The sequence below is a fragment of the Periplaneta americana genome, chromosome 16 (assembly GCF_040183065.1).
Source record: "Periplaneta americana isolate PAMFEO1 chromosome 16, P.americana_PAMFEO1_priV1, whole genome shotgun sequence".
Classification (NCBI taxonomy): domain Eukaryota; kingdom Metazoa; phylum Arthropoda; class Insecta; order Blattodea; family Blattidae; genus Periplaneta; species Periplaneta americana.
Genome location: NC_091132.1, coordinates 101,501,496 through 101,527,230, shown reverse-complemented (window position 1 = coordinate 101,527,230; position 25,735 = coordinate 101,501,496). Strand labels below are relative to the sequence as shown.

The following is a 25,735-nucleotide window of genomic DNA, read 5'->3' as shown; positions in this document are numbered from 1 at the left end:
TCTTTGTTTTATGAGACATTTTAGATAAGGGCGCAAATAGCCATAGTAGCTGACGCGCCCTTTTAAACCCTACTGCTATTACTCAACTGTTTATGTTTGCATATTTAGTAAGTATTGAGCTTCGCAACTGTAGATACTAAACTGTTGTATGACTTCGCGGAACAAAAATGTTGTCATAAACAAGTTCGTAAAAAACAGACAGGGTGACTACACAATGCTGGGAGTTCTAGGAATCGAGAGGCGCCAAAGCGCGCACGGACATTCTCCCTCCGCCAATATGAGGAAATAACACCGGTGCGGTGTTGCAGTCAGTCGTGTGTTGGCAGCTGTTGAACAAGCATAACACATGTAAATAAGATAAGGACGTGTGATAAGTGATGAATGATGATATGTATTTGTTAAATTAAGCTGTACTTTCATAGTCAGAAGGAGTGTGAGCATCTTGCTCGTCGCAGCTGTGTCAAAATGGCGGTGAGTATATACAGTAAAAGCCATTGTCAGGACTTGACCTTGCATACTATGAATAGCCTACTTCACGCACTTCTGTGTGGGAGGGGATGCATGTAGTCATATACTAAACATCTTAACGTCGTTATCACGCACATGTGACACTTCTAAAGTTACAATTAGTTGAAAAAATCGCTGCTAACGAATTCAGAAACTAGAAAGAAGAGACAAAACAAAGCAGAATGGTCAAATGAATGAATGAAAAATGACAAAATGAATAAACGATTGAAGTAATGAATGAGTGTAGGAATTAAATAATGTGTGAATGAATGGAGAATCGAATGCAAGAATTAATTGATTATATAACAAAATAACGAATTATTTAATTAAGGAAATATTTAAAATAAAGATTAAAAGCATGATAGAAGGAGTTAATGAACAAAGATATGAAAATGAAAGAATTAAGGAATTAATTAATTACCCAGGTAATAAGAGAAATAATAATGAAGATGTGAATGAATGAAGAAATGTAGGAAAAACAGAAAGTATAATTTAAGGACTGAATTGATTAGGGCATGAAGATATGAAGGAATGAATAAGTGAATGAATGGAAGAGCAATTATTCTTTCGTTCTTTCAATCTTCCGTTCATTAATTCTTTCATTCGTTGATTATTAATTGCTTGCACATTTTTAACGCACTCATCCATTTATTAATTCATTATTTAATTCGCTCAGTTGCTGATACATTCAATAATCAGTTCATTTATGCCTTCATTCTTTCATACATTCATATTTTAATTTAATCGCTAAATTCAATGTACACTGATTCATTCATTTGTACACTCTTTTATTGTCACTCATTTTTCTTTTAATTTTTTCGTTGATTCACTCGTTTTTCACTCTTTACTGGCACGTTCTTTCATCCGTTCATTAATTCTATTATTTATTTCGTGAGAAGTTTATTCGTTCCTTAACCCGCTCATTCCATTATTCATTCTTTTATTCTTTCATATGTTAATTCGTTCTTCTTCCCATTTCTCGTTTATTCGTTCATGTACATATTCATTCATTCAAGCTTTCATTCATTTCCTCAAAAGTTCAATCTTTGATTTATTCCTAATATTCATTAACGCGAAGTCCACACCTGTGGAGTAGCGAAACCAGTTGGCCCAGGTTCGATTCCCGGTTGGGACAAGTTACCTGGTTGAGATTTTTTCCAGGGTTTTCCGTCAACCCAATATGAGCAAATGCTGGGTAACTTTCGGTGCTGAACCCCGGACTCATTTCACTGGCATTATCACCTTCATCTCATTCAGACGCTAAATAACGAAAGATGTTGATAAAGCGTCGTAAAATAACCTACTAAAAATAAAATAAATTCATTAACGCATAGTTTTATTAATGCATTCTTTGTTGCATTTCGTTCGTTCTTTCGTATTTTCATTAATCCCTTCATTCATCCGTTCTTTCATTAATTCATTTCATTGTTCCATTCATTCTTCTTTCATTCGTTCGTTCATTTACCTGTTCAATAATTTATCTAGTCATTCGTTAAATTATTCATTCATGATTTACTTATTTTATTGATTTTTGTTTTGAATTATTATTTTATTTTATTCTTTCTCTCTTATATTTTTAATTCTCTCATTAATTAATGTATTTATTAATTTTATCGCTTCTTATTTAATGAATTAGTTAATTAGTTCATTTGTTCTTTCAGTAATCCCTTTATTGATTCATAAATTAATACATACATTCGTTCATTCATTTATTCATTCTTTCATTAATTCATACTTTTGACCATCCGTTTTTTTCTATTATTCTCGGCTTCATTACTCATCCGTTTATTCTTTCATTTATTTAACCCTTCCTTCACGCATTTATTTATTATTTTATTCATTCGTTTGTTTATTCATCCAGACATACCCTCGTTCAAATTTTGCATTCGGAAATTCTTTTCGTCACTCTGTTATTCATACAATTCTTCATTTATGATTCTATAAATGGAAACATGATCGCATCATGTACTCTTTCTAATAGATAACTTACAATACATATTTATTCATTGTATTTCGTTAGCGTCTACTTAAAATTACTTCATTATTCAGACATGTTAATTCGCATCCTTGATAATGTAATTGAACTTTGTTCCTGTATTCACACATGTTAACGGTTTACCTTGATACTGTTACGTCTCTGCACTTTCTGGATCTAATTTGGTTTAAATTCCCGTCTATTTCAGTGTACGTGAATTGTTTCCTGTTATCCCAGATCACATGTAGATTGCTCATTCCAATGTTAAAATCGGTTGCACTTTGAAGAGAACAACCGCCAGGATCACCACCCGTCCGCCGTAAATGAACACGAGATGGCAGTACAGTCGCTAATGCAATTCAAATGAAAGTTATGACGTGACTCCTTATGTAACAACTATATGGCAGCATAGTAAACCTGACAAAAGTTGTTACCGTCAAAACCTATAAGCCGAGCAATCTGGGTATATATGATCTAGGCTGTTATATTGAAGTTATAACATTGATACTTATTATCAGGCAGTAAGTCTACATTAAACTTGAAGATACGTGTCGGGGGAGGGGCAGAATAATTGTTTTTATCCATCTGAAGTCTGGTTAGTGTAATGTATTGCTAGTCGGCGATGTATGGAATGGAGGGGAAAAGGAACTCGCCACCCTAGTCCATTAAGCCATTATCTCCTGGCCTAGTTGCCTTATAAGTGGTGCCTTATTCGTATCACTTGTGAGGTTCAGACCTGTCTTCGGACTGTTGATAATCATGACAAATTTAGTTGCAGAATATTTCGACTCAAGTAATAAATAAGATATTGAAGAGCAAGATTCTTCAACTGAATAGAAAATAAGAAAAACAACTTCTAGATAATTTTCTTTTTTAATAATACTTCTCTGATCTCCAGATATCTTATCTTTGTTTTGTTTTATGTCTGCATTATGGCGTGTGATGCTTATGGATCTATTTACAAATACCGACAGATATATGAACTAGTAAGAATTTATTTACAGCTCTCTAAAAATGTTCATTCACTTTTTATATATGGTTCGTCCTGTCATTTGGTTTTGTTTCGTCCACGCAACTTAGAGAAGAAGACGATAAACAGCTCTGTTTCTTTTATACTGTACAAAACATCCACGAGTTTACTTCTTTATTTCATTAAAGGCCAAATCCCAACAATATTATACTTTTTATATTATTTGATCACACATATACTCAATCGCATAAAATGATATATGATAATGCAATCAATTACAGGCAAGGATTTTACGAAGGAATGAATCATGGCGAGCACACTAACGAAGTCACAGACAAAAATCTGCGCATAGTCACTCTATGTATTTATTACTTTTACTACATTTAATCACTTTTATGATTCTCATCGCACTATTTTCAGAAAGACAGTAGCGTTTCCGTAAACGTGCTGAGAATATAACAAATGGAAAACATGAAAGCCCTTAACCCATTGAAACTGAAAATGTGACATTTCTATTTATACTAGTGGTTTGTGTAACAAATGCTGCGAACTAAGTTCATTAGAGGTTCAAATAAAAATTTTTCACGTTTATTTTCAATGAAGAATACCAGATATTTTGAAAGTTGTTTGCTTCCATAATAATTAAACAAACTCCCTCTGAATGTTTTTTTATGCCAAATATTTTGTCTTGATTCTATCCACCTTCAGTTTTTCAGTTTCAACGCGAAAACGCAAGTAACAATGTCAGGATGATCAGTGGGTTTTTCACATGAAAGAGCAATAGCTATTTCAGGTCATTGTGGATTGTAGGTGAAAGTTAAAAAAAAAGTCAGGTTTGCTATGCATTCGAACAATAGACATAGCATCTTGGTATAGCTGCTGGATGTAGAGCTTGACATGTAGTGGATAAAATCATTTTATGCTGCTAAGAGATCTTCCTGGGATGATCGGGAGACTACAAAATTTTGTAGGTCTCTTATTTTATCAGTAAGTAATACCTTTTGGTCTTTATAAATATCTACACCATACCGCCATGAAGTATATGAAAAGGACCCAACCCCACTTCATTAATAACTATAAAAACATTTGATTTTTAATAACAATTATCTTATATATAACATAATAGCCGCCACTCATTAAATTTAAGAAATGAAGGTGATCTAATTTAAGATATTCTCATCAGCTACTTATATAACCCCAAAACGTTTAACTTTCATATCAACAATATAGCATTAATATGTATAATTAATGAAAAATAGTCACATCATGGCTTCAACTATAATAATTAAAAGACAAATGTAATTCAGTCACTACTTAACAGTAAGAAATACATTAAAATTATATTATAACAAAATAACATTACATATATTTTTTAACGACAAACGTTTTCGCCAATTATATTGGCATCTTCAGGTCGAATGAAACATGTTAACAAAATGAACACTTGGTCTTAACTAGTTGTTAACATGTTTCATTCGACCCGAAGATGCCAATATAATTGGCGAAAACTTTTGTCGTTAAAAAATATATGTAATATTAATTTTGTTATAATATAATTTTAATGTATTTCTTACTGTTAAGTATTGACTGAATTACATTCTTCTTTTAATTAATATTGTACTTAACGGACCAATATGCCATTGTAATTATTTAAGTATAATAATATTTCACTTCTAATGGTAATAATGTCATCAAACCACCTCAAGATTTATAGATTTTAATATCGAATACACAGTTGTACTCAGAACATTACACACCGCAGAATCAGTCCTGTAAAGTTAGTTAGTGGGGTATAAGAAGGGCGCGTCAGCTACTATGGCTATTTGCTTCCTTATCTAAAATCCTTCACTAAACACAAACACAATACAATGACCAGAATACTTAAAAGAACTAAAAACCGTTGTCACGGTTAAAACGAGGTTCACAAATGCAGTTTCAGCAAGGTGATGCATAAAAACCATAAAAGTGAGAAGTTCTCATACCCTAAGTAATATTTAAAAAGAAACATTAAAACAATAAAACAAATTACACCAGAAATAAAGTGTCTGGCGCATTTATAAAATGCTCGGGTGTAAGAGGTCCGAATATCACGTTTGTTAAATATATATGTATATATATATATATATATATATATATATATATATATGTGTGTATATATATGCATACTAAAAATGTAACCTCCGAATGTAAAGTGTCTGGAGGATAAGTAAAAACGGGCCATTAAAAAACTACTAAATCACACTGTGAAGTCCTTTATTCGATAAAAATCTCAGAACTGCATTTGCTCAATTAAAATCATTTCCAAGAGCGTCACGTAGAGTCGGCCGAATTCCATATTGTTGATGGACACAGTCATATTTTCTACAATGCAATAACGCGGCGTATATCACACTCCGGCTGAGGCTCGCCAAGTAGGAGATGGCCACGTGTCAGATGACAGTGGAAAATCCTCTATTCAGGAACCAGGAATTGGAAGGATGCATCTTCACGATTCTCTCTCCGGGAGAGGGACACGAAGTTAATGGAAACTGGCAGTGTTCTGCAGCGGAAGGATGTTGGCTGACCAAGGACGAGAGCAGATGAAATTGACCGTGTGCGTAACCCTCGCAAATCAGTTCACACTGCTGCTACGCAATTGCAGTTACCACGGTCGACGATTCCCAAAGTTATGCACAAGCATTTGCATCTTAATGCTTACAGATTGCAGCTGGTACAGGCCCTTCAACTACACTATAGACCAAGACGCACAGAATAGGGATATCCTAAACTAGCACCAACAGATAGCGCACGTGTACTTTGAGGGATTCGCTTTGCGTGTGCATTTGTTTTTCGGTATATAAACATTGAGGATATACGTAGTGTATTAGTATATTAAATGCTCTTTAAAACAACTAAAAATGTAATATAAAATATAATATATCTGAAGTGAATTAATCGTCGAATTTATCTCGAGCATTTTAGGTCTTATAAATTGTGTGTTTGTGTGTGTGTGTGTGTGTGTGTGTGTGAGTGTGTATATTTCCCTTATGTTATGTAACTGATTTTGATTACGTGTAATTTTATACTTTATTTGATATATTATGTAACCGATCTTGACTATTTGTAATTTTATATTATGTAACTGATCTTGACTATTTTAATTTTCTACTGTATTTTATGTCATTTCTAAGGTATTTTCTTTTGTGTTGTTTTGTAATCTAATTTTGTATTTCATGTATATGATTGAAACCTGGTTGAGTGGAAGAGAAGGCCTCATGGCCTTAACTCTGCCAGGCAAAATAAACCTTCTACTACTACTACTACTACTACTACTACTACTACTACTACTACTACTACTACTACTAAAATTGTCAAATTTTTGTTATATTCCTATATATAAACACCAGGGAAAACATTTTGTCTTCAATCAGGTCCCGAAATATTCTGAATATATGCTTTAAACCTTAAAAAGTATATGTAATTAAATTGCGCCTCGAAAGTGCTAGCTGTTAAATAAAAGTAACTACTTCTAGTAAAGAATTGTTGACTAAAGTTTCATTTTGGAAAAGGAAAAAGAAAAATTAATGAAAACATATGCAACCTCGACAGCAAGCTATGTTAGCTTAGATTATATGCAGTAGTTGTAGGAGTCTCCGAAGTTTACGCGTGCAGTAAACTTTCGATAAACTGGGATGTTTATTATCCAGACGATCCGTAGTGAAATCCATTTCGTGAATAATGTTTTAAATGTACTGTACCCTAATTATTAAAACCATGTTTTAACTTCAAATTTTCATAATCATCCCACATAGGCCTAGTATTAAAAACTGCATGTCTTTAACCTACAAAACGCACGACTAATCGTGATACTATTGCGATCATATTATATCATCATATTATAAATTGCATTTGATCTTTCTGCAGCTACAAAAAAAATACAAAGAATTCAATCTCGATAGTTCCTTCCCTATAAAAAAAACCACATTGGTGGCTGCATAACCTGTTTTTAGCGTACGGTTCTTAAATATTAATGATTAAAGAGGGCAATATTCACCTTCAACATAGTTCCTACTTTTTTTTATTCGTGCATCTCGTTCTCAATGTTCTCGTTTAGGTTAATGAACATTCAATTTACTCGTATCTATATTCTGCATACTGCAGATTCCCCACCCATCTCGGGGAATCGCTCAATATTATGCAGGTTTACGTTATTATTTATTGTAAATTGAATTAAATTATGAGGTAAGAAAATATTGAATTATATTAAATTATACTAGGTTATACAAAATAATTGTAAATATAATTTTGACACGCATAGAAAATCAACAATCGGGAAAACGTAATCAACTGTAGCATAATTATGATATAGCCCTGCAACATGTTGCGCGCAAGGAACGCTCCTGCCACCTAGCGGTAAAACTTCGCATAAAATATCCCTATTTGTTGTTGGCATGTTGGGGCGATTGACAAATATGAATTTTTTTCTCAAGCGTGTTCTCTTCACTATTGAAGCAACGTTTTATGTGTCCAGCCTACTAAACCGCCACAATGTTAAGATTTGGAGTACCGCTTGGATATTCTACGTGCGACACAGGGTGCAAATGTAGAAGTCTACGAATTTTTGCATCGACTTGGAGAAATACTCTTTCAAATGCAAATAGATTCGCCGTGATACCTTGCCCGGTTATTTTTTTAAATTCAGTATTGAAGTGTACAGATAATTTGTGAACACCCTGCATATCTCGAATTCTCTCAGACGTAAAGCGATAAATATAACGAGTATGCTTTAAGACCTGAATTTTTCTGAAAACAGTAATTTGAAAATATGGGGGGGGGAGTGTACTGTTGATGGTTCTAAATAAATATGAATACCGTTCTTATTGCGTTTTCAGGAAGATGGAGAATTTCCAGTGTATCAGACTAAAGAAGTGCCCTTTTTGTGGACGAGTGTAAAGGTAAATATTATTATAAGTACTATAATAAAATAATAGATTGAATGATTACACACCAATAAAAATAGGATTTCAGTGTTGATTCCTGAAGTGAAGTGAAAATGTTTACATGACTGATGGTATAATAATAATAATAATAATAATAATAATAGTAATAATAATAATATGTTAAAATATAGTCGTATGTGACGTTATAGGTCTGGTGTGAGAGCGTCCTACATTAAATGTAGCAAAATGTATAAAGTCATTCAAAAGTCACGTTATAAAAAAGCAAAAATATCGCTCTGTTGCGGAAATAATGGGGATTCTGATTTGACACTTCGCTGCTGTTGAGGTGCTTGTGACAAATAATGAAATAATTATTATTACGGAATTAGGGTTAGTCTTATTCGTTAGACTGAATGCTATGAAGAACGCAAAGCGTACTAAGTAGATTTTTACAGCTTCAAACAGACATTACGACAGTAAAAACAAAGATTTGAAGACATCTGCAGAGTTATTACTATTCCGATTATGTAATTAAATAATATCAGCAATAATTGGAAATTGCTCAGTTAAGTTACTTACTACTTACATTCCTCAAATTATAAGTCATAGCCCGAACAATTATTATTTATCTAATTTAAGAATTAAACATATTTTATACTATAGGTATAGGCAGCGTTTCTGACGTGTGAGATTTAGAGGTTAATTTTTGCTCATTTCTTGCATGATGCTTGTGTAAACGGGGGACAAACTTCCCGGTTTTTGTCAAAAGTCTCATGGTCAATTGGTCTTGTGAGTTCTGTTGTATATCCCTTGTCTACCAATCACCGATCAGTAATTCCCTCCCGCTTCTCCATTTCTTATTGTGTAGAATAGGGTTTTAGATGAATATCTTGCATGTGCTGTGTTATTTTTATAAACATCAGTGAATTTAGCGACTGTTATTGAGCATTTTGTAGACGTAGCATTATGGAATAGACCATATCACCGGTTGGAAAGAGTGGACGACCACAGAAACGTATAGCAGTTGCAGAAATAACGAAAAGAAACCATACCAGATTAGCAAGTTTAGTATTCTTCTCTGATCCTGCTTCGGTCCTAGTGATGTCACTTCAAATTATGAAAATCTGGCTTTCAGGTAGAAGCTCCTTGTGAAGCAGGCTGGAATAATTGCAAGGGAAAAATTGTTCCAGCGCCGGGTATCGATCCCGGGACCTTTGCTTAGCGCACGAATGCTCTAGGGACTGAGCTACCCCAGGAACCATACACGACATCGTCACAATTATTCACTTCATATTGTTGGACAGAAAATGAATTTACGAGAGACTCTAACACTAACTTTTTGCGTCTTTGATAGGTTGAATAGCCTTGATATGTCTTCCTACAAGAAAGAGCGATTGATATCTGATGGATGTGCTGAACAAAATAAAAATTCAACTTTTGTTGCTATGTGCATTTTTTTACTATCACAAAAAGCCCCACCACAAAGGAAATGGAGATTTTTTTCCAGTCACTGGTCATAGCTATATTCCTCGGGATAGGGTAGCTATTTGGAAACATAGAAACGAAAATTAAAAACATAGCATGAAACAATATATGATATAATTTCAAGCTATGCACCACTTGAATTCATAGGAAAAGACTCCAGTGCTGTTGACTTACAAAATTCTGGTTCACATAAGTTTCAAACTTCCAGATGTGAGCGCATTTATATAAAGCACGGAATAGGAGCTACAATTATGCGTGGTGAACTCACATACAGAAATTATCTTGGGAGTGTTTAGATCTTTATTTAAGACTGGATCCAGAATGTACTGAAGCAAATAATGCAATCTCTTTAGAGAAAATTCAGGATGTTGAAAAACTTTTGTGTGCCCACTATAGAGAAAATTGGAGAGAATTTGAGGAACTCTAGTTCTACCTGTATGTCATTGTTGGCGCCGTGAATAATCATGCATTGGACAATACTGAACATATATGCGAATTAGTGCAGACTTTAATCTTGTGATATAAAGTAACGTAGCCAGAAAAATTTGAGTTTTGATAAAATATATAATCAGTACGGTATTTCTTTTCTAGGTTGTAAATTGAGGAGTCGACTCAAGTAAGAGGAGAACCCGCTTTTCTAAGAAAATTTAGTTTTTTCGTCTCTAGAATATTATATCATAATTGCAATATCTCTTGCAATAGCTTACCCCATTGGAGTTTTAAATTTACACCATAAATTCTCAGACTGTTCTCAGAATACTTAATTTCTCTATTCCAAGATTCGTGACTCATCCTTCTATCTACAATATAACAGTGTGACACAGAAACTCTGTGCTGGTGATTTGTTTTAGGGCTTTATGTAATCCTCTTCAGGTTTTAGGCTTAAGAAATTTTGTTATGTTGGAAATCTGCTAGCGAAGAAGGAGCGACAGAGAAAGGTTAGGGTGATTATTTTGTCTAGTGGTGTCGTTCTGATAAGTAATCTGGCGGTCACTCAGCAGGCGGGAGACTGTGATATATGACTGACCCGGTGGTATTGTTTGAAAGGCATTAGAGGTGAAATTTTTGTTAATAGCTTTGTGCGTGTATTTTCTGTATTGTGTAATGGTTTGACTTTAGTGATAGTGTGTACTGTTCTATTTTGTGTGTGTGGTGGTAAGCGAAATGCTTTGCGTAGAAGTCTACGTTCTAGATATTCTAATTCTGATAATTATGAGTTTGAAACTCTGGAGAACAGCTGGGACTTGTGTAGACTGGACTCATCATTTTATATTGTACTTTGTTATTTTGTAAAATGTACGCATCTAAAAAATTTAACAATTGGACACCTATTTTTTACATTGAATTTAAAAATATGTTGGAGGAAATGCTCTTGTGTAATACAGTATATCAATTTGTTACTGTCAAATCCCACATGATCCCAACTGGTCATTTTCTAAATTCACGTGTTCCAAATGGAGAACTCTCTGAACACCCATGATCCAAAAGTCATTGTCAAAACTCGTACGATCCATCATTTAAAGCTAAATAACTTTCACTCCTGTATAAATAAATACGGTTATAAATCTGAATAGTAGGTTTTAATCATTGCTCTTTCATTTATTAACCTTCATTATTAACGAAATAGACTCAAAGTATTACAAATATTACAAATATGTTTTCCTTCATTTGTGAAAATTTTCATTTTTGGAGCAAGTGAGTTATGACTCTAACCGACTCAGTTGTACTCCTTTGCTTCTGAACCCCTCATATGTATATCTGTTGTTGGATCAAAATATCTATCTATGAAACATTTACAAGCTTCACACACATCCTACGTTTCCTACTCGGGTTTTCTGTTCTGAGGAATAATAAATTAACATTTGTTGTTGAAATGGAAAAAAAAAAAAAAAAAAAAAAAAATTGGGACTTCTTTCCAACTGTTTTTGCACAGGATGTAAATTTGAATTAGACCTAATTATATTTCAGAGGGGTGAGTGAATTAGAGCTCAACATACCTCACTATCACTAACTGAAAAATAAAATTTATCAGCAAATATATTGTATACAGGTTTAAAATTAATCCCATGAACTGCAAACCAATTCCTTGTCTACATTTTTCGAAACGACTATTTCTCCGAAAGGCTATAATCCTATTTTCACGTTTCCGAAAATAAATTCCGAAAGTCATTCTTCCGAATAGCAGAATTGTTAGGAATAATTAAAAAGCGTAGGCTTACGTACATATTCTTCTTGTTCTTCTTCTTTTTCCTATAACATATTAAGCCTGGTGGCCTGTTACGGTCTTACGCCATCGTTTCAGCGGACGACACAAAGATATTGTTCCTAAAGAGCAGTAATTTAGTGCTTGGCGTGGTATTCTTGTTCTAGGCATCCTGAGTATATCAGATTTCCATTTCTGTCTATAATTGTGAATTTTCTCTACAATTAGGTGAGCATTTAATTCTTTCAAAATATTCCAATTTTTCTTTTTGCCCAATCTAGTATAGTCAGCAGTTTTACGCCTTTTGTCAGAGGTTCACTGGGGTGCATATCGCATAATGCTTTTACGTCTTTATCGTGCTCTTATCCGGTCTAAGCTGGATTATACTTACTTACTGGCTTTTAAGGAACCCGGAGGTTCATTGCCGCCCTCACATAAGCCCCTCCATTGGTCCCTATCCTGAGAAAGATTAATCCAGTCTCTACCATCATATCCCACCTCCCTCAAATTCATTTTAATATTATCTTCCCACCTATGTCTCCGCCTCCCCAAAGGTCTTTTTCCCTCCGGCCTCCCAACTAACACTCTATATGCATTTCTGGATTCATTTTTTAATTTACAATTCATTTTTATATTTTCAGATATGCCTAGTAATATAATAAAATAAGTATATATAAATTTCAATCATAAGACACATCTGTTTTGCCTTATGTCTTATGATTGAAATTTATATATACTTATTTTATTATTTCTGGATTCACCCATACGTGCTACATGTCCTTCCCATCTCAAACGTCTGGAGTTTATGTTCCTAATTATGTCAGGTGAAGAATACAATGCGTGCAGCTCTGCATTGTGTAACTTTCTCCATTCTCCTGAAACTTCATCCCTCTTAGCCCCAAACATTTTCCTAAGACCCTTATTCTCAAACACCCTTAATCTCTGTTCCTCTCTCAACGTGAGAGTCCAAGTTTCACAACCATACAGAACAACCGGTAATATAACTGTTATATAAATTCTAACTTACAGATTTTTTTGACAGAAGACTAGATGACAAAAGCTTCTCAACCGAATAATAACACGCATTCCCCATATTTATTCTGCGTTTAATTTCCTCCCGAGTGTCATGTATATTTGTTACTGTTTCTCCAAGATATTTGAATTTTTCCACCTCTTCGAAAGATAAATCTCCAATTTTTATAGTTCCATTTCGTACAATATTCTTATCACGAGACATAATCATACACTGAGTTTTTTCGGGATTTACTTCCAACCCTATCGCTTTACTTGCTTCAACTAGAATTTCCGCGTTTTCCCTAATCGTTTGTGGATTTTCTCCTAGCATATTCACGTCATCCGCATAGACAAGAAGCTGATGTAACCCATTAAACTCCAAACCCTGTCTATTATCCTGAACTTTCCTAATGGCATATTCTAGAGCGAAGTTAAAAAGTAAAGGTAATAGTGCAACTCCCTGCTTTAGCCCACAGTGAATTGGAAAAGCATCAGATGAAACTGGCCTATACGGACTCTGCTGTAAGTTTCACTAAGACACATTTTAATTAATCGAACTAGTTTCTTGGGAATACCAAATTCAATAAGAATGTTATATAAAACTTCTCTCTTAACCGAGTCATACGCCTTTTTGAAATCTATGAATAACTGATGTACTGTACCCTTATACTCCCATTTTTTTTCTCCAATATCTGTCGAATACAAAAAATCTGATCAATAGTCGATCTATTACGCCTAAAACCACACTGATGATCCCCAATAATTTCATCTACATATGGAGTTAATCTTCTCGAAAGGATATTCGACAAAATTTTGTACGACGTCAACAAAAGTGATATTCCTCGAAAGTTACTACAGTTAGTCTTGTCCCCCTTCTTAAAAATAGGTACGATTATGGACTACTTCCATTGTTCTGGTACAATTTCCTTTTCCCAAATTGCAAGTACAAGTTTATAAATTTCGCTAGATAATGCCCTTCCACCCTCTTGTATTAATTCTGCTGGAATTTCATCAATACCTGGAGACTTGTACTTTTTCAGATTTTCTATCGCAATTTCGACTTCAGAAAGTGTGGGTTCCGGTATGAATGGCTCAGCAGTTTGTATTTGAATTTCGTCCTGATCATTTGTATTTGGCCTATGTATTTTAGTAGTTGCCCAAAATAGTTTTTCCATCTGTTCAGGATTGAATGAGAGTCTGCAAGTAAGTCACCATTCTTATCCTTGATCACGTTTACCCTTGCCTGATATCCGTTTTTAAATTCCTTTATACCCTTATATAAATCTCTAATGTTTTTATTCTTACTATTTGTTTCTACCTCATTCAGTTTTTCCTTCAAGTAATCTCTCTTTTTATTCCTAAGTGTACGACTTGCTTCCCGTCTCTCATTGAAATAATTATCTCTATTCTACGCAATTGGATCATATAAGAATTTCAATTTTGCCTGTTTCCTTCTATCTACTACAATGGAACAATCTTCATCAAACCATGGTTTCTTTTTCTTAGTTTCATGATAACCTATGCTCTGCTCAGCTGCAATTTTGATATTATCTCGGATATTGTCCCACACGCTATTAACATCTAACTCTTCCTCAGCTTAGTCAGCAGTTGCTAAAGCAGCAAACCTATTTGAAATTTCAACCTGTTAACGTTGCTTAGTTTCCTCGTCCTTTAATTTCAAAATATTGAATCTACTAATATTAGCTTGTTGCTCTACTCGCTTGGCTACTGATAGTCTTTCTCTTAATTCTCCAATTACCAAATAATGGTCAGAATTACAGTCTGCCCCCCTGAAAGTTCGAATGTCTAAGCTGGATTATGGCTGTTTTATTTATGGTTCTGCAAATAAATCGAAGTTACATCTCTTAGATACTATATATCATCACGGGATACGAGTCGCTACAGGACCTTCCGAACTAGTCGGATAGAGAGCCTGTATTGCGAAGCGGGAAAACCATCACTGTATCGGCGATGTAATGTTTGGTTGTGCTCATATGCGGTTAAGCTCCGCTCAGAGCCTGAGCACAATTCTTACGACTCTTTTTGACCAGCCGTCTCTTTACGGCCAATAGGGTAACTTAGTCTGAATAGGGTCAAAATTTACAAAAGTCGTGATGACGTTTAACAACTTAGTATTTATTAAAAATAAAATACACCAACGTTTAGATTAGTCTTTAAGCAACAACTCACATTAACGTTAAATTCAACAATAATAAAAACCTATGAACGATATATATTAATTTCACTCCACTGCACGACCCTATTCACCCTACCAAGTTAGGCTAAATCGGGTCAACCATTAGGGCGAATGGGGTCACTCTTACAATGATCTTACTTGTTCTTTGGATCACCAAAAACAAAAAATAAGTTCCAAATTTTAATCTTTCAACCTGCATTTCCCACAGATGAACTTCTTCTTTCCCCTAGCCCCAACACAATGTTCGTGGTACCATTCTTTTCCGCCTCCCATGCATTGAATCCAGTCCCAAAGTTTCTCTGAGCGAGGATCACTATATTTCACGGAACAGAATCCTCAAGCGCTGTTATTTTGTTCGTGTTCTATGTCCATGTCTTCATGTTCAGAAGATGACGACTCTGAAAGTAATCATTTCCTTGCAGTTGAGGGCCTAGGCCTATTTATTTTAGGCACGACATTACATTATTTGTTTTGTTTCGAAGAACGTTTTTGTTCTAATTTCTTCCTTTCTTCAATGCTCTGTAGAGAAATTAGCAAAACAGCTTTCAGCTTACTTTTTGATTCCTTTTGCGGAGGAGTTTTCTTCGGAGAAGGCAGTAAAGAATTGAAGGACAAACTAGACGTTGCTTCATGGTCGGTATCGGTTTCAGGAACATTAATCTCCATTTCTTCAGGAACATCTTGCTCTCCTGAAGTTTTTGGTTGAGATCAACTTATCAAGCACTCTCCAGGCAGATATTCATGCTCTGAAACTGTATTTTCATTCAGAGGATAGACATCTGTTGACCTGAATCCAGCTTCAGCAATTGCTGGTGTAGCTGATTTCAACCAAGCTTCTCTGAAAATCTTACCAAAGGTAATTTTATTTATTTTTCTTTCACCCTCTGTGTTCCGCAAAAACTTGTTACATTCATTGTCGTAGTATGATTTGATGGGTTTAAAAAAGGACCTTCTAAAGCACTAGTGCCAGAGTTGTAAGCTCCAAAACCGGTTGTGGACCTAGAGACGTCCAGTCGGAGGGTGAACTTGTTTATATCTGTGGAAGCACCGGAGCACGCAACGAGTTATAGTGGAGCGCTCCGCTCCGTTTAGGCTCTGTCTGACAACGCTGTTCTAAAGGCTGTAGCCTATGGGTTGTGAGGTTTGGCATTATGAATATCATGTTCCTCACAAAATTTTAGTACAGACAAACTCTTGTGAGATGCATGGCCATCAGCAAGTAGAACATATGGTCCAGGAATCCGATGGAGTTTGAAAATCGCGCAGCCAACATAGGAATTTTTCTTTGTTAATCCTTTCTTAAAAATTATGAATGGTGGGATGAAATTTCCTGTGGCATTGGTACAAGCTAATATAGTAACGCGCTCCCCTCTCTCAACAGAAGTTTGAGAGTATATGACTCTCGTGCACTTTTGTGAAAAATTTTCTTGGTTGGCTTGTATTCAACTGGCAACCAGATTCATCGGCATTGTATATTAGATGCGGTTTATTGACTAAATCAAGTCCCTTTGCAGTTTCCTTCAGAAGGTTAAAATACTCAGTTACGTCTTTCCTGTTGAGTCTATTGCAAAGAACGAGTGACAGACCCTCTGCTTTTCCCAATGCTATATCTCAATTTCGTTTCCGAAAACCAATTAACCAATCGTTTCCGGCCATCTGCTTTTCTTTCAAAAAATTATGTGTGATGTTGTTTGCCTCAGCGAAATCAAAAGCCACTTTACGTACAGTTAAAGATTTTATACCAAATCCGCAAGCACTTAGTTTTGTTGTTGTGGATACAAGGTCCTTCTGTTGTTCCTGATTGAACGTTGTTTGACCACCTTTATTTTTAACGGCCTATCTTTACCGCTTTGCAGACGCGCTGTAGACATGAATGCGGAAATCCATAGAGATCGGCTGCATGGTGTTGACTCCTCCTCTCTCGAAATGCCTTGATGGCTTTCTGCATTTGGTCTTCAGTCCATGCACGAGACGTATTGTTTATAACTAGGCACTGCGACAAAGAAATGAAAAAATGGACTTAAAATCCGTGTACAGGCATTGACCCTATTTACCAGTAATTGTGTGACCCTATTCACCCGAAATGTAGTGACATTAGAAACCATAGGTTGGTATTACTGACTAGAGACCTGCAAAACTGCACACAACCGGTTTAGATTCGTCCGGTCGGGAGCTCAACCGGCTACGATGACATCGGGCCGAATAACTCGGTTGTCGAGCGATTACGCCTGATGTATTGCATAGTAGACAGAACATCAAGCGCATTTACATGAAAATAACGTTTTTCGAGTACACAACCGGAGTAACAAGGAAATTTACGTTGTCTTATTGAAAAAAAAAAGTGTTTGCAAGTATTCTTACAGTTCATTTAACACTGTAACACATATTTTCTTTATTATTCTGAACTTGCAGTAACTTTATAAGTATCGTTTATATTTTAAACTTTTAGAGTTTTACTAATGAAAGTTACGTATAGATATGTTAAACAATGGTATAGTTTTTCACAGAACAAGACGTGCACAAGCCATGTATATTTTTCTTACCAATAAACGCTATATAGCTGGCGTTTTTCCATACCAGTGTTAAACAGTATACGTCATAACTTCATCATTTGATTACGTCGTAACTCTTTCTCGTCGTCACATATTGACTGAATCTTGTTCGATTTGTATAACCCAATGATCGATATTACATAAGTTCATGTAAGATCGCGAATTATTTAGAACACAAATCTCACACAGAAAGAAATGGTAAGGAGGAAGAAAATACGAACTCCAAATAACACCAGGTACATTTCATCATACAATAACTTTTTAACATTTTCTCAGTAGGCTATACAAACAGAGTAATAATATTGAAGGATATTTATTTTGTTTAATTACAAAAATATGTTTGCTTCAAATAGGAATACAAATAATTTGACACTTTAATACATTTATTTTTGTATTTCGAACTTGCAGTAATTTGACTAGTAACAAATAAATGAACAATGGACACAGTGACATCGAAGGAAATAGACGTACGGTCTTTCTAATAAAAACTCTATATACAGACGTTTAACTGTCTTATACTTATACAATGAGTACCTCGTTTATAAGCCGTGTGTAAATTCCTTACTAATAATCACTACATACGTCGTGTATAACAGTACACCTGTTACACAGCTACGTCATAGTTTCGTCATTACTTCGTTACGAAAGGTAATAGAATATCTGAGGTTCTCTATTGCATCCGGCAGAGCGCTCTAGTGTGGCGTGTTAAATATCGATAGTACAACTGGCTCTAATCGATTACCACACTACATTTTGGTCAAAGAGTACAAGCTACAGCAATATTATTCTAATAATTCTATGATCTTTGGTTTGTTCTTCTGTGGTTACAAGGTAACCATCATCATAAAATGACAGTCGATACGAACAGCTGTTAGAGGGGCGGCCATTTTTTCCCTATATGCAACGCTTAAACAAGGGGTTTCGTGTATATAACTACTGCAAAGCAATTCCTATTGTATAGTTATAACTTGTTTATACGTCCATAGCTTATTCACGGTTTATTAGTAACGTTTTCTGTCTCAACTCTGCATAAGTCTCGTATAAAAACTATACACGGTTTATTAGTAAGACTGGTAATGTATAATGTGAAATATCATAATGTAAACATATTCAAAAATATAATTAAAATTCATTATAAAACAAAATAGGAAATAAGTACATAAGTCCATTATGACGTTTGTACTTTAAACTAAAAAAATGTATAGGCCTACCTCTAAAACAATATTTGCATGCTTTTTAATTATTCTAATCAGTTGCAATATTATTTATTAAGAAATCAATTTAAAAAGATAAACAGTAATGTTATTTTCAACAATACGATTACTTTGACTCCCAATGGTGGTTGTTCTGTACAAAATAAGTATAATTTACACATTTCTGAACTACGAATAACAAAAGAATAGCAAGGTTTAAAAACAAATCTTTCTGTATAAAAAAGATCTACTTCAGAGAAAACAAGTGTCATTCAAAGAACTATTTTATTACACACGTGCTAATATCAACTATTTGATGTTCACAATTATTATTAGGGCCTATTATCATAGACTACATGATCAGAGTTGACTTCTTGTGTTTATGTATTAATAAATCTGTTTTACTAGTCTAAAGTTACGCTCGGTGCAAACACTTATTCATGGAATGGCCAATATTCGTTTCACAAGTGATGCTAGAGAGGCTAGAGTTGTTTGATGATCTTTCCATCAATTTAGTATGTAGAAAATGAAATGAGCATAATGTGTAATGTGAGATATAATAAGTAAATAAATCCAAAATAGAATTATAATTAATCACAAAACATAAATTAAATAATTATTAACTCTAAATGCATTCCTCCGAAACACTAGCTATTCATATACAGGGTAAAAGTGAAATAACCCTGCAGATTGTACGGGGCGATAAGGTTCACTTAAATGAATGGAAAACCTATATTACGTTTAATTCTCTAGTCATAGTAAACATGGTTGTAGTAGGTTTCAGAAGATATAAAGTTATTTTTGTTTTAGTTTTACTGTTGATCGAGTTTACTGTTTTTTAAGTGTGTCATTATTGTAATATTATAATTCAGTTTTCTAGTGTAAGCAAAAATTACAACCTTGGTAATTTGTGGATACCGAACGTTTTTTTTCTGCAATTTACGCTTTACAACGTCTGTAGTTTCACGCTGCATGCTGTTTGTTCCTCTTGATGATCCGCAGCTATAATATCTGGATGGTTCACTGTGATCTTCATTTTATACGCCAGAGCCGTCCACCCACAGAGAGATCGAATCAACTCGAATACACGTTAAACCGAATACTGAGGCAGTACGTAAGCAGATGTACTTCGCATACTGCCTCTAAAGGCAGGCGTTCAGTGGCGCTATGCAAGTTTGTTCGGCTTTCAACCGGTTTTGCAGGACTCTAATTTCATCATACAGGAACTCTGATAACATTTTGTAACTACACAAAAGGAGTAACAATTGAAGGAAATTTAATTTTCCTAATTAAAAAAAAGTGTTAGCTTGAAATTCTTAGGAAAATATTTGGGGCTAAGAGGGAAGATGTTACAGGAGAATGGAGAATGATACACAACGCAGAACTGCACGCATTCTATTCTTCACCTGACATAATTAGGAATATTAAATCCAGACGTTTGAGATGGGCAGGGCATGTAGCACGTATGGGCGAACCCAGAAATGCATATAGAATGTTAGTTGGGTGACTGGAGGGAAAAAGACTTTTGGGGAGGCCAAGAAGTAGATGGGAGGATAATATTAAAATGGATTTGAGGGAGGTGGAATATGATTGTAGAGACTGGATTAATTTTGCACAGGATAGGGACCGATGGCAGGCTTATCTGAGGGCGGCAATGAACATCCGGGTTCCTTAAAAGCCATAAGTAAGTAACTAAGTAAGTTAGCTTGAAATAGGATTATAATTGATTGGACACTTTGGTACATTTATCTTCATAACTAATATATAAATCAACAAATGGACAGCGGTAACAAAGGAAATAATGCATAGATGAAATGTGACATGTAAACTAATACAAGAATAAAATAAATTACAGTTGCTTACAAAATAGAAGAGGAAATATGTACACGCTTACTATTGTAATATTCATACTTTAAACTCATAATACATAGGCTACCTCTGAAAGAGTAGTTGTTAATATAGCCTATGTCTTTTAATTATTGTTTATTAATTATTAATTCAAATTGTACTTTATTTTTAAATTTATCATTGTTCCGTATTCTCTCCGCAATCATATTGTATTTTTAATTTAACCTCTGCTTTGTATTCTCGATCCTAGTGGTCAGCCGTAGATTTCGGCCAGATGTCCCAAATTGTGAAATTTGTTGTAAGTGGATGTATTATTATTTCATTAATAAATCATTTTAAGGAGATAAAAAGTTATTAATAAAAATAAAACCACTCTTAAGTCTAAATATTGTAGTTTCATGATGTATGCTGTTGCATTACCTGGATCAATCAATCAATCAATCAATAAATCAATCAATCAATCGATCAATTAATCAATCAATCAATCAGTCAATCAATCAATGGGAAGAGAGAAGGAAATATCAATCCAAAGTACACGATGATAATCGCGTCCTTGCAACGATTCTTGTAGGTAACTCCTGAATGGCTCAATATTATCTGTCTTTCGTGATCCAGAGCCGTCCAACCGAATGAGACTCGGACATTCGTCAAACCGAATATTGGACTACTCCGCGAGATAGAAGAGCTTCGCATACTGTCTACAGCGCCAGGCGTTCAGTAGCAATATGTCTCTTCCTATCTCTTGTAACCGGTTTTGCACGACTCTACTACTGACGTAACCTTTACACCATTCTCAATGCCATAACTTATGCTATAAGAAATGCACTTGATTGTATGCACAGGTGAGGGAAATTCTGAACTACGTTCATTGTACAATAACGGAAACATTAAAAACGATAATTTAAAATACAAACTACAAATAGATCTTACCTTTTACATGTCTTCTTTCCTCGATTATTCACAGCTTTAACACAAACATTAACCACAAGCTTTGGCGCCAAACACATAGAAGAAGTTCTATTGATTGACGATAGATGGCACCACATGATAGAAAACATTTATGCTTGCCGTGGGAAACAAATTCTTGAAATTGACCCGATTCAACCGCTGACCCGATTCCGACTAAGTTACCCTACAGTGAAAATTCACGATTACTTCTCCCAGCTGGTGTGCGGTTTCGTCGACATCCGCCTGCTAACAGTTCGCACACTGGAGTATACGACCACTCCACCGTGGATTATGCGACGTCCCAGTTTGATGTAAGTCTGAGCCGAAGTTTTAAGAATTTTGCACCATATTTTGTTTATAGATTTCGTTTTAGTGAACTTTTATCACGATATCCAAATTATTCTTTAGTTTCTACTAACGGATCCCGATTAAATGGTTGTGTTGGTTGTCCCTTTGTTGCAAATGGACAGATATTTAATTATATATTGAGCCAGTACACTAGTGTTTTTACTGCAGAACAATGTGCTTTTTATAGAGCTTTATTGCTTGTAATTAGATAAACCCGGGGCAGATTCCTTATATGCTCCGATTCTTTAAGCGCCATCAGTCCCTGCAGCGTTTGAATTCTGATGATCCGCTTGTGTTGAGAACCCAGAAACTTTTCCACACTCTCCTAACCTCTGATTATGAGATTGGAGTAGTGTGGACTCCGGGTCATGTTGGCATTCCTGGTAACGAGGCAGCTGGATGTTGCAGCAAGGACCGGTGCTATGAATGGATCTGAGGTATATTGGCGTGAAATTACCTGAAACATACAATATTGTGGCAATGGGAACAAGAATGGTCTGCACAAGAGGGAAATAATTTACATTTTTTATTACATTGTAGAAAATATGACCGTGTCCGTCGACAATATGAATTCGGCCAACTCTATGTGACGCTCTTGGAAATGATTTTAATTGTACAAATGCAGTTCTGAGATTTTTATCGGACTTGACAGGGTGATTTAGTTTTTTTATTGATCCGTTTTACTTGTCCTCTGGACCGTTTAGATCCTGAGGTTACATTTGTTGTTTAGTATATGTTTTTAACAAAGTTGCTATTTGGGCCTTTTGCATCCGATCATTTTAGAAATGCGCCAGATAATCTATTTCTGGTGGCATTTGCTTTATTATTTTATTGTCTCGTTTTAAATACGAGCTAAGAGCTGTGATCTGCTCAATGTTAAGTTTTTTATGCATCACCCTGTTGAAGCTGCATTTATTTACTTTGTTTTTAACTGTGACAACGCTTTTTAGTTCTTTTAAGCATTCTGATTATAGTATTGTGTTTCTGTTTTATGAAGGATTTTAGATAAGGGCGCAAATAACCATAGTAGCTGACGCGCCCTTTTTAAACCCCACTAACTAACTAACTAACTAACTAACTAACTAACTAACTAACTAACTAACTTGTGTATACTGCATTTGTGTACCTCATTTTACCGTGACAACGCTTTTCAGTTTTTTAGCACTCTGTTTATTATATTATTTGTGTCTTTGTTTTATGAAGAATTTTAGATAAGGGCACAAATAGCGATAGTAGCTTACCCGCTCTTTTTAAACCCCACTATCTATCCTATTTTCATGTATTTCGAGACATTGAAAACGGGAAGGTCTCACAAAAAAGTTTCTCAAGTACGAAATATTCTTTCCAGAAACTCCAATTAGGTGAAATTAAACGATAGAACTTTCATTTCCAGATAGGCTATATAAAATTATAATTCGTATCGCGCGTGCTTGAATTTGCCACATCATTGCTGATGGGCGTAGGTTATACTGCCTTATCGCCACTGTCTGAATAGATCTAGTATATAGTTACTATTTTGTTTAATGCATAATTGATGGAGAAGTAGTATCAAAACCACTAGATTTTTTACCTACGCATAAAACTGAACAACATGAGAGGAAAACAAGCAGGAGAAAACCACTAAATCAAGATTCAGTGTTGATACCATCAGAATGAAAATAAAGAAAAACTAGTCAAACTAAAAGCCTAAGGATTAATGATAGATTTTGGTGTCCTGAATTTTGTGAACTGCCGAGGAACATAATTGCCTAATGATGAGATGAATGGGTTATTGCTGGAGTGAAGTTTCTGGTAGAAGTGCCTGGTAGCTTGTAGCAGATGAGTGTGGAGATAGTCAACCTGTAGATCTTCATGGACTTGTGTATTGCTGGTAAACCAATCGCAGGCATGGATGATCCGGAGAGCTCTGTTTTGCGCTGTTTGTAGTGGGTTGAGGGTAGTCCGAGGTGCATAAAACCAGGCGGGAGAAGCATAAGTCAGAATAGGAAGAATTAATTGTCGATAAAGATTTGTTTTAAACTGAGCACTGGAGATCTTAGTAATGAATAGATTTGAAAGGTCCGAGCAGTAGCTTTAGCAGTAGTGGATTTGATATTATGTTGTGTCCAGAGTAAACGGTTGTCAAGAATAACTACTAAATATTTAACTTGATCAACATATTGTAGAGACTGACCTTATAATGTAAGTTTACTATAAGATTTTTTGGTGCACTTTGTGAAAATTATGGATTCGCACTTGTCAGGGTTGATTTGTATTCTCCAACACAGGAACCATCGTTCAATGAAACGCACATGTCTTTCAATTGCGGCAATAACTTCGTTTGGGTGAGATTTGATGCAGTAAATTATGGTGTCATCAGCGTACATAGATGGATATATATATATATATATATATATATATATATATATATATATATATAAAGTTACTAACTCTATGCACAGTACCTAGTATACGAGTATAATCCAAGCACAACCTAGCGAGAGACAAGAAAATAAATGGAATCGAAGCGCGTGAGCGCCATGCAACCTAAGAAAGGAAAGACTACAGTCCCGCCACATCCGATCAACTCAGCAACCAAAGAACACGCGCCCTATCGAAATAAAAGGAAAATAACAGAAAGTAAAAATATGCAAATGAATAAATAAGATTAAAATGGCTAAAATGAAAGGGGAAAGCAAAGGGAAAAAGGAAAAAAAGAAATAGTGGCGTAAACGAATTGCTACAGGCGATTTATTTTAGTGATATTACTGTTGTCTTAGATAAAATATGCGAATATGTTTTCATTTGCAAGAAAGTTGCATTGTATGTTTTGTTAATGTTTGCTTCAACCTATTCAACCTACAAGTGTGAACGAATTTTCTCCGAATGAATAATATAAAGAACTATTACATAAATTATAGATTGCCAAACCGCCATCTTCAACGTAATTTGACAGGATCCATCCCAATCTCGAGTTAACATAGTATTAATTTCTCACAATTAAAACATTCTTGAGTGAATTTAAAAACTCTTTCTGTTATAAAATATGGTGTAGAACGATGTCATTTATTCCGTTCCAAAATATGATAACATTTGTTAAAGTTCTCAGTAGTATAATATAACTTTAATACATATTCTAGGAACCTATTTGTTGATAAATTAACATAAGAAAAGGAAATAATTAAAACACATTTCATTCTGTGTGATGTAAAATTAATAAAAGAAAAAAAACAAACATTATTTTGAGAGAGACAAATTAATATAAAAAACTGCAAGAAATTACAACCCGTTTTATACGACTGTTGTTCCTTAGATATTCTATTCCACATTGACTGGTTTGGTGTTCTATTTTCTGCAACAGAAACACCACAGCAGGTGTCCATTTGATTTCTGTCCTTAATGAACTATTTAAATATTATGATTTTATGCACTACGAAAGACTAAAAACATTCACAACTTCTCTGTCAGATAGTCGCATCACTACACCGCGAAACGATTAGTGCACGCATTCGCAATAATCAAATTTGTTTTGCTTGCTACTATAGGCCTACCATATTTTGGAACGGAGAAAGTATGAAATATATATAAAATATTCTG

At 34.8% G+C, this 25,735-nt stretch overlaps 1 protein-coding gene across 2 annotated transcripts in view; it reads left to right on the top strand.

Moving 5' to 3' along the window:
- The first annotated feature begins 250 nt into the window (after positions 1-250).
- Positions 251-25,735, top strand: part of LOC138690978 (calpain-A-like) — a 72,614-nt gene continuing 47,129 nt past the window's right edge. Inside the window, exons 1-2 of one of the 2 annotated variants that reach the window (XM_069812589.1) lie at positions 252-471; positions 8,324-8,386. In XM_069812589.1, the coding sequence (XP_069668690.1) occupies positions 466-471; positions 8,324-8,386 (69 nt within the window). In that variant the 5' untranslated portion in view covers positions 252-465. Of the gene's footprint in view, positions 472-8,323; positions 8,387-25,735 lie in introns of both variants that reach the window. The other variant, XM_069812591.1, reaches the window with a different exon arrangement.